This window comes from Nerophis ophidion, linkage group LG11 (assembly GCF_033978795.1).
Source record: "Nerophis ophidion isolate RoL-2023_Sa linkage group LG11, RoL_Noph_v1.0, whole genome shotgun sequence".
In the NCBI taxonomy this organism is placed as follows: Eukaryota; Metazoa; Chordata; class Actinopteri; order Syngnathiformes; family Syngnathidae; genus Nerophis; species Nerophis ophidion.
In genome coordinates, this window is record NC_084621.1 from 33,918,907 (window position 1) to 33,926,848 (window position 7,942).

At 40.2% G+C, this 7,942-nt stretch overlaps 1 protein-coding gene across 2 annotated transcripts; it reads left to right on the top strand.

Moving 5' to 3' along the window:
- Window positions 1–377: 377 nt before the first annotated feature.
- On the top strand, window positions 378–6,044 carry ino80c (INO80 complex subunit C). Of its 2 annotated transcripts, none has more exons than XM_061915713.1 (5): window positions 378–686; window positions 817–936; window positions 2,237–2,348; window positions 5,326–5,393; window positions 5,467–6,044. In XM_061915713.1, exons 1-5 carry the CDS (start codon window positions 510–512, stop codon window positions 5,596–5,598), a joined length of 609 nt encoding a protein of 202 aa, XP_061771697.1. In that variant the 5' UTR covers window positions 378–509; the 3' UTR covers window positions 5,599–6,044. The 2 variants fall into 2 exon arrangements, with proteins under 2 accessions (XP_061771697.1, XP_061771698.1); XM_061915714.1 differs by having other exon boundaries at window positions 5,513–6,044.
- Window positions 6,045–7,942: the final 1,898 nt, after the last annotated feature.

The following is a 7,942-nucleotide window of genomic DNA, read 5'->3' on the forward strand; positions in this document are numbered from 1 at the left end:
GTATATATATGTATATTTTATATATATATATGTGTATTTTATATAGACATGTTTATTTTATATATATGCATATGTATAAAAAAAAAAAAAAAATATATATATATATATATATATATTATTATATATTATTATATATTATTATATTATCACCATTGCCTGAAACCCTGAAGTGCCTCTAGGTCACGTGAATGCAACTCACCAATTGAGTACAATTGCACATTTTATACCAATATGTAACATATATAATACAACCAGTAGTTCTACAAATGTGTAAAAACAATAGTATAAATATATCAATATCGTCATGTTACTGTTTACGTGACATATGTGGCTTTGTTCAAGGGTCACGTGTCAAATTTAACCGGAAGTAAATTAAATCAACATCCGGTTGAAGGAACATTTATATTCCGGCTGTTGAGAGCAGCTATCCAAATGCTAACGTGAGGTGAAAATAAACTTGACATTTTATCAAACTTTACTTTCTTTGCTGTGTTGCACCGCCGCGACACATGGCAGTGCAACTTCCCATAACTATCAAGAGCCAGTCGGTGGCCGCAAATTCTGCTTGTATACGTGGAAAGAAACGTCCCAATAGTCCGGCGGTGTCGACTGCTGCTCAGCCTTTTAGCGGCAGCAACAAGAAGAAGAAACCCCAACTAATGTCGACGGCTGCTACACTGAGTCAGGTATAAGTGACTCACACCGTAAGGTTACATATATAGTATATATATATATTTTCAGAATGTAACTTTGGCCTTTAGGTTACTTGCATTAAACATAGTCGTCATGTATTGTTGTTTATTATTCTCCATTCAGATGTCAGCAGTAGAAGCAATGTGTGATATGAAGTCAAGTGGATCAATGGACAACACTACAACTACCACTGCAGAATCTACTCAAGCCAGGCCACCGCACTTTAAAGACCCTACCTTCATGGTGGATGCCTTTGGATTTTTGACATCACTATGTGATTTCTTAATCCATTCATTAACGGTGTTACAATTAAGATCAGTTAGAATAATATGTAATGGTGGATATAGAGAACATACAAACCCTTTGCTTATTGAATCCAAAATATTGAAATTCAAGATTTTGGTGCATTTTCATTCATCCGATTTGTACGGTTTGTCCCTTCCGGGACAAAGCGAACTATAACCTGCTACCCCAGAATGTACAACAATTCTTCTCAACAAAAGAGTAGAAATATACCCTAATAGGAAAATCAAATTGAAAACATTTGTACGCTTGTACAACACTTAACCCTTTAACATATCAGTATCCATCCATCTATTTTGTACCGCTTATTCTCTTCGGGGTCGTGGGGGTGCGCTGGAGCCTATCTCAGCTACAATCGTGCGGAAGGCGGGGTACACCCTGGACAAATCGCTACGTAATCACAGGGCCAACACATAGACAGCATTTACACTCACATTCACACGCTGGGGCCAATTTAGTGTTTCTAATCAAACTATCCCCAGGTGCATGTCTTTGGAAGTGGGAGGAAACCAGAGTACCCGGAGGGAACCCACGCAGTCACTGGGAGGACATGCAAACTCCACACAGAAAGATCCCGAACGCAGGATCAAACCCAGGACCTTTGTTTTGAGAGGCACGAGCACAAACCCCTCTGCCATTGCAGTATGGAACGGATTAACCAAAGAAATCAAACAAAGCACCAATATGGTTCAGTTTAAGAAACTATTGAAACTACAAGTGTTCACAAAGTACACAGAACATGAATTATGATGAACATCTTGTAGTGTGTGAATGTGAGTGTGAATGTTGTCTGTATATCTGTGTTGGCCCTGCAATGAGGTGTCTACTTGTCCAGGGTGTACCCCACCTACCGCCCAAATGCAGCAGAGATAGGCTCCAACACCCCCCGCAACCTGGAAAGGGTCAAGCAGTAGAAAATGGATGGATGGATCTTGAACCCTTTTTGCATTTTCTTTTGAGATAAGGATTATTTATGTATTTAATATTTGTTTACTTACAATGGTATTATTTATTTATTCACTGTTCTGTTACAGAGAACAAGGAAATGGGATAAAATTGCTATGGAATGAAAAGGGGTAGGACTAAATATGCTCTGCTTTTTCCCACTCCTTTTCGGATGTGCTGTAATGAAACAACTGTAAAAATGTGATGCATTACATTGTATCGTATGCATGTTCGAAATAAACTGAAACTGAACCGAACTGAACAACTCAGACATTTTCTCTCTCCTTTTTGACAGCATTCTGGGATTGGTGGAGCTGCAGCAGGCAAAAAGAACAGAACCTGGAAGAATCTTAAGCAAATTCTGGCTTTGGAACGAACGCTACCCTGGAAACTGAACGACCCTAACTGTAAGTTCTTGCATCGGATATTAAACAGATGCATACATTATATAAGTTTTTCCCACAGGACTGTAATGTATCTTTGGGTTTTAGTTAGGCGGGGGGTTAAATTACCTCATTGTGTATTTTGCATAATTGATTGTATAGGCTCCTGACCTTCGCGACCTTTATAGGGACTAGTAGTAGAAAATGCATGGCTGGACAATGTTGCTTGTGCGTGCATGCATATAACACGCAGATGCAATTAATTTGCCTTTAGCGCTCTCTACATTCTGTACAAACAGCGTGCAGGCCCATTTACATGTTGCACCTGACTGTGTTGAACGCACATGTGCCATTGCAAGACATATTTGATCAACAGCTACACAGGTCACACTGAAAGTGGCCGTAAATAAGACTTTAACACTGTCAGAAATATGTGCCAGACTGTGAACCCACACCGAACAAGAATGACAAACACATTTCGGGAGAACATCCGCACCGTAATACAACATAAACACAACAGAACAAATACCTATAATCCTTTGCAGCCCTAACTCTTCTGGGCTACAATATACACCCCCCCCCCCCCACTACCACCAACCCCCCACACTTCCACCCTCCCTACTTGCGTCGGTTGAGGTCGTGTATATTGTAGACCAGAGAGTTAAGGCTGCAAGGTGTTCTGGGTATTTGTTCCCTTGTTTTTAAGTTGTGTTAGGGTGCGGATGCTCTCCCAAAATGTGTTTGTCATTCTTGTTTGGTGTGGGTTCAAAGTGTGGCGCATATTTGTAACTGTGTTAAAATTGTTTATATGGCCACCCTCCGTGTGACCTGTATGGCTTTGAGCAAGTACGTCTTGCAGCCACAGACGTCACTCTGCACAAGTTTCACACAACATGTTACAGAGCCGTCACTTTGGTTATGTGATGAGTAAGCGCCCGCAATGGCATGGTGCAGAGCAGTAGTCCTCTTATTGAGGGTACGTTAACCCCTGGGGTTACTTTAAGGAATGCCAAGGGAGGGACAAGTGAGATTTATTAAAAATATTCTAAAACAGTGGTTCTCAAATGGAGGTACGCGTACCCCTGGGGGTACTTGAAGGTATGCCAAGGGGTACGTGAGATTTTTTAAAAATAGCAACAATTCAAAAATCCTTTATAAATACATTTATTGAATAATACTTCAAGAAAATATGAATGTAAGTTCATAAACTGTGAAAAGAAATGCAACAATGCAATATTCAGTGTTGACAGCTAGATTTTTTGTGGACATGTTCCATAAATATTAATGTCAAAGATGTATTTTTTTGTGAAGAAATGTTCAGAATTAACTTCATGAGTCCAGATGGATCTCTATTACAATCCCCAAAGAGGGCACTTTAAGTTGATGATTACTTCTATGTGTAGAAATCTTTATTTATAATTGAATCGCTTGTTTATTTTTCATCAAGTTTTTATTTTTTTCCAAATAGTTGAAGACCACTACAAATTAGCAATATTTTGCACTATTATACAATTTAATAAATCAGAAACTGATGATATGGTGCTGTATTTTTACTTCTTTATATCTTTTTTTCCAACCAAACATTTTTTGCACTGATTAGCGGGTACTTGAATTAAAAAAATGTTCACAGGGGGTACATCACTGAAAAAAGGTTGAGAACCACTGTTGTAGAGGACGTTTAAAGGCAGTGCAGTCACAGCAGCCCTTAATAATGTCGGCCGGGTGAAAATCGGGACAAATTCGGGAAAATGGTTGCAACGGTAGATTGTGGGGAGGTGCACTAAAATTCAGTAGTCTCCCCGAAAAATCATGAGGGTTGGCAAGTATGTTGCTAGGGCGAGAAAGCCATTAATAGAAGGTGAATTCATTAAAAAGTGCATGTTAGATTTTTTAAGAAATCTTTTCTTGCGGCCCAGCCTCACCCAGAGTCTGCTTTCAGTGGCCCCCAGGTAAATTGAGTTTGAGACCCCTGGTTTAAGGGGTTAAATGACTTAGTGTAGACATCGCCCAAGTGTGCCGTATTTGAATTTCAGGCACTTAGCTTTGTATGGAGTCATTGAGTGTTTACAAAGTGAGTTTTGAGAGGAAGTGATGCCAGAAAGACCGCGCCCCACACAGGAAGTGACATCTGAAAGAATGCGCCACAGCCAGCTTCATAATAGAGCGGTTTTGTAACTCGGAGCCAACCACTGGTAATATGAAGGCGAGTGATCCAGACATACCCGTGTTTCTTCTTCTTCTACAGACACTTGTGGAAATCACACATAAATACCTTAAGAGAAAGCGATTGCAGCTACTTCAGATACAACACTTCTCAGACTGCAAGAGAACGTTCGAATGTCCAGGTCAGCTGTGATGCTACTTAGCGAAAAACTTAGTCCATTTGTAGAAGGAGAGTCAACGAGAATGTGGGCTCCTGTGCATGTGATAAAAAAGGTTGCGTGTGCTTTGTAGTATCTGGCCGTCGAGGGAAGACTACGGAAAACGGCGAATGCTTTTGGACTGGCAAATCAGACTGTATCAGTTATTGTCCGCCATGTATGTCGCGGATTCAATGTCTTGGTCCAGAGTATATAAAGTCACCAAAAAAGGAATGGACATGACAGTAAAGGCAAAACAGTGAAGAGTGTCTTGACCAGATATTTAAATCCCTAGAATGATTGATATAAAATGTTCTTTATCACATTGTTAATGTGTCTAATAAAGATTTGATTAATTTATGATGGCTCAGGTGTGATTCACTACGATAGGGCCCCACAGCACACTGGTTTCCAGTCAATTGAAATACTACAACACTGGATATTGTTCATATAAGTTACATTTAAGAACTTTCCACACAAAGCTGACATACGCATTTTCTGCGCATGCGTATTAGGTCGTGTTGCGCCGGCGGACGGAGGGAGGAGGGGGTCTTAAACGGTGGTAGTGCGTGTTAATCCAGTGTGCCCTATGGTCCGAAAAATACATTAAGGAATTATTTATTAATTTTATGCATCCACAGACTTCAACATCGACGCTCCTCCCTCGTTGAAACCAGCCAAAAAATACTCCGACATCTCGGGATTACCTGTGAGTAATTTTTTAATGGTTATTTAATTAAGTCAACACAGTGAACTGTTTATTATTTTTCATATTTTCTCAGGCCAACTACACAGACCCCCAGACTAAACTGCGCTTCACATCCTCAGAGGAGTTCTCCTACATCCGCCTCCTCCCCACTGATGTGGTGACCGGCTACCTTGCCCTGCGGAAGGCCACCTGCATCGTACCTTGACAGACATCCGACTTTGTGAAGCATAATTACTGTAAGACTCACCTCAAAGGTGGCTAGAAGACAACTGATGATTTCGAATTAGCAATTTTTTCTGGCAAAAGAAAGCTAATCTTTGTTGCGAGGATGCAGGGTGCCCCCTTGTGGTTGTCAGTTTAAAGTACAGGCTACGTTTTCTATGAAAATAAATAGCTCACTTTTATGCATGCAATGCAAAAAAAGCCTCTCCCCTCCATAATCTAGGAACCACTTGGCTGTATAGTTCTAAAAACTAGTTCCACATTTTTTTGATATTAAGTCTGTATTGTATGTCTCTTTTTTACTCCAGCGAGAGATTCTCATTCATCACAATTATTTCCTATTGTTTCCATACTTTATTTTCCAATCTTGGCAAATGAGGCCATATTATAAACTCTTGATTTGTTTAATAATAATATCAGCCTCAAACAGTTTTGCTTGTTTATTTAACATTGATGCTTTGCACCCAATTTGTGTTTTCTGAAACATCTCAAATATCTGAGCCAGTGTTATATTTACTTTGTGCAATATCTTACCAACAATAAGAGTAGTTTACATCCATTTGATAGGACTTGAGGCTCTTATTTGGGACATACCTAATGAATTACGAGGTAGACGACAGCAGCAACGTGGTTGAAGTGATGCTGATGGCGGCAGCTCTTTAGTACATCTGTTCACGTTAGAACAGCACTTTTATTCCTGCTGTGCCATCAAAACTTCAACGTTGTGATTAATGATGTTGTAACTGACTTTGTGCAAACACAGCATGCCGCCCCAATAGTTTGTGCTCTGCGTGCATGCATGCACATTTTAAGAGTGCTACGCTCTTATTTTTTTATTGTAGATGCATGAATTTGGTGTATACCACAATAATACACACTGTCTTATAAAGGAAGTTTGTGGTGCACTTCTAATGTAAATGGCAAGTGCATGAAATGTTTATAGTTTAAATGCAGTCCAACTTTGCACCACCAGGGAGTGGTAGATCTCTACTAGTGCCACACAAAGGTCAGGAGGCAGCTGTTAAATGGTACAGTCAGGTCATCCAGTGACATTATTCATTCTAATATTCAAAGATATATGTGGTTTTAAGAGGCAGATGACATCATTTGCAAGCATTGCTAAATTTGGATAGGATACGCATGGCACACTGTGTCTTTTAGTAGGACTAGCATCATTAGGAAGTTGATTGTGGCTCATCATCTTTTTCTGGAGGATTTGACACTTACTGTATCGTACAGAACATGTGTCTCGGGAAGCAAACGCTGTCCATGTGCTCATTTGGGTGCTTGTCTTCCTCCTTCTTTGTCACTGTTACGCTGCCTAATGAGGGAGAAGATTCTGTCTAATGCTGACAGTGTCGGGGTGCCTTTCTCTCGCTTTGTACAGCATGCAGCAGACGGCTTTAACATGTAGCTGGAGCTGTAATTATTGCTCACACAAATGATGACTTATGGTTCAATGACACGCAGCAGGTACGCAACAAGTTAGTACGTAGGTAGTTTTATATATTTAATTAGTCAATCAAAATGTATTCACGGTCATGGTCAAAAGTTTACATACACTTGTGAAGGACATAATGTCATGGCGTCTTGAGTTTCCAATAATTTCTACAACTCTTATTTTTTGTCATAGAGTGATTGGAGCACATGAAGTTTGGCTCTTTTATCTGTGAAGAGCCTTCCGCCTGAATGCAGCTGAAATTGGCTCTAGTGCCCCCCGCGACACTGAAAGGGACAAGCGGTAAAAAATGGATGGAAGGATGGTGCTTTTAAGAATTTGTTATGGGTCTTCTGAAAATGTGATCAAAAGTATACTCACAGCAACATACGTTATCAATTTTGGTGATGTAGAAAGGTTACAATCAAATCAAATTAGCTTCATGGCATAGAGTGATTATGATTGACGACACCTGTTGACTTCTCTGAACCCATTTAAACAGGGCTCATGTGACGCAGTCATTAGACTCGGTTACAAACACGACAATGGGTAAGTCAAAGGAACTCAGCACATATCTAAAAAATGAATAATAATCATTGACTTATACAAGTCAGGAAAGTCCATCCATCCATCCATTTACTACTGCTTGTCCCGTTCGGGGTCGCTGCAGCCTATCTCAGCTGCAATCGAGCGGAAGGCGGAGTACACCCTGGACAAGTTGTCACCTCATCGCAGGGCATCAGAAAGTCACTTGGAGCTATTTCAAAGCAGCTTAAGGTCCCAAGAGCAACTGTGCAGACAATTGTTCGTAAGTATATAAAGTGCATGGCACAGTTTTGTCACTGCCATGATCAGGAAGAAAACCCAAGCTGTCACCTGCTGCTTTGAG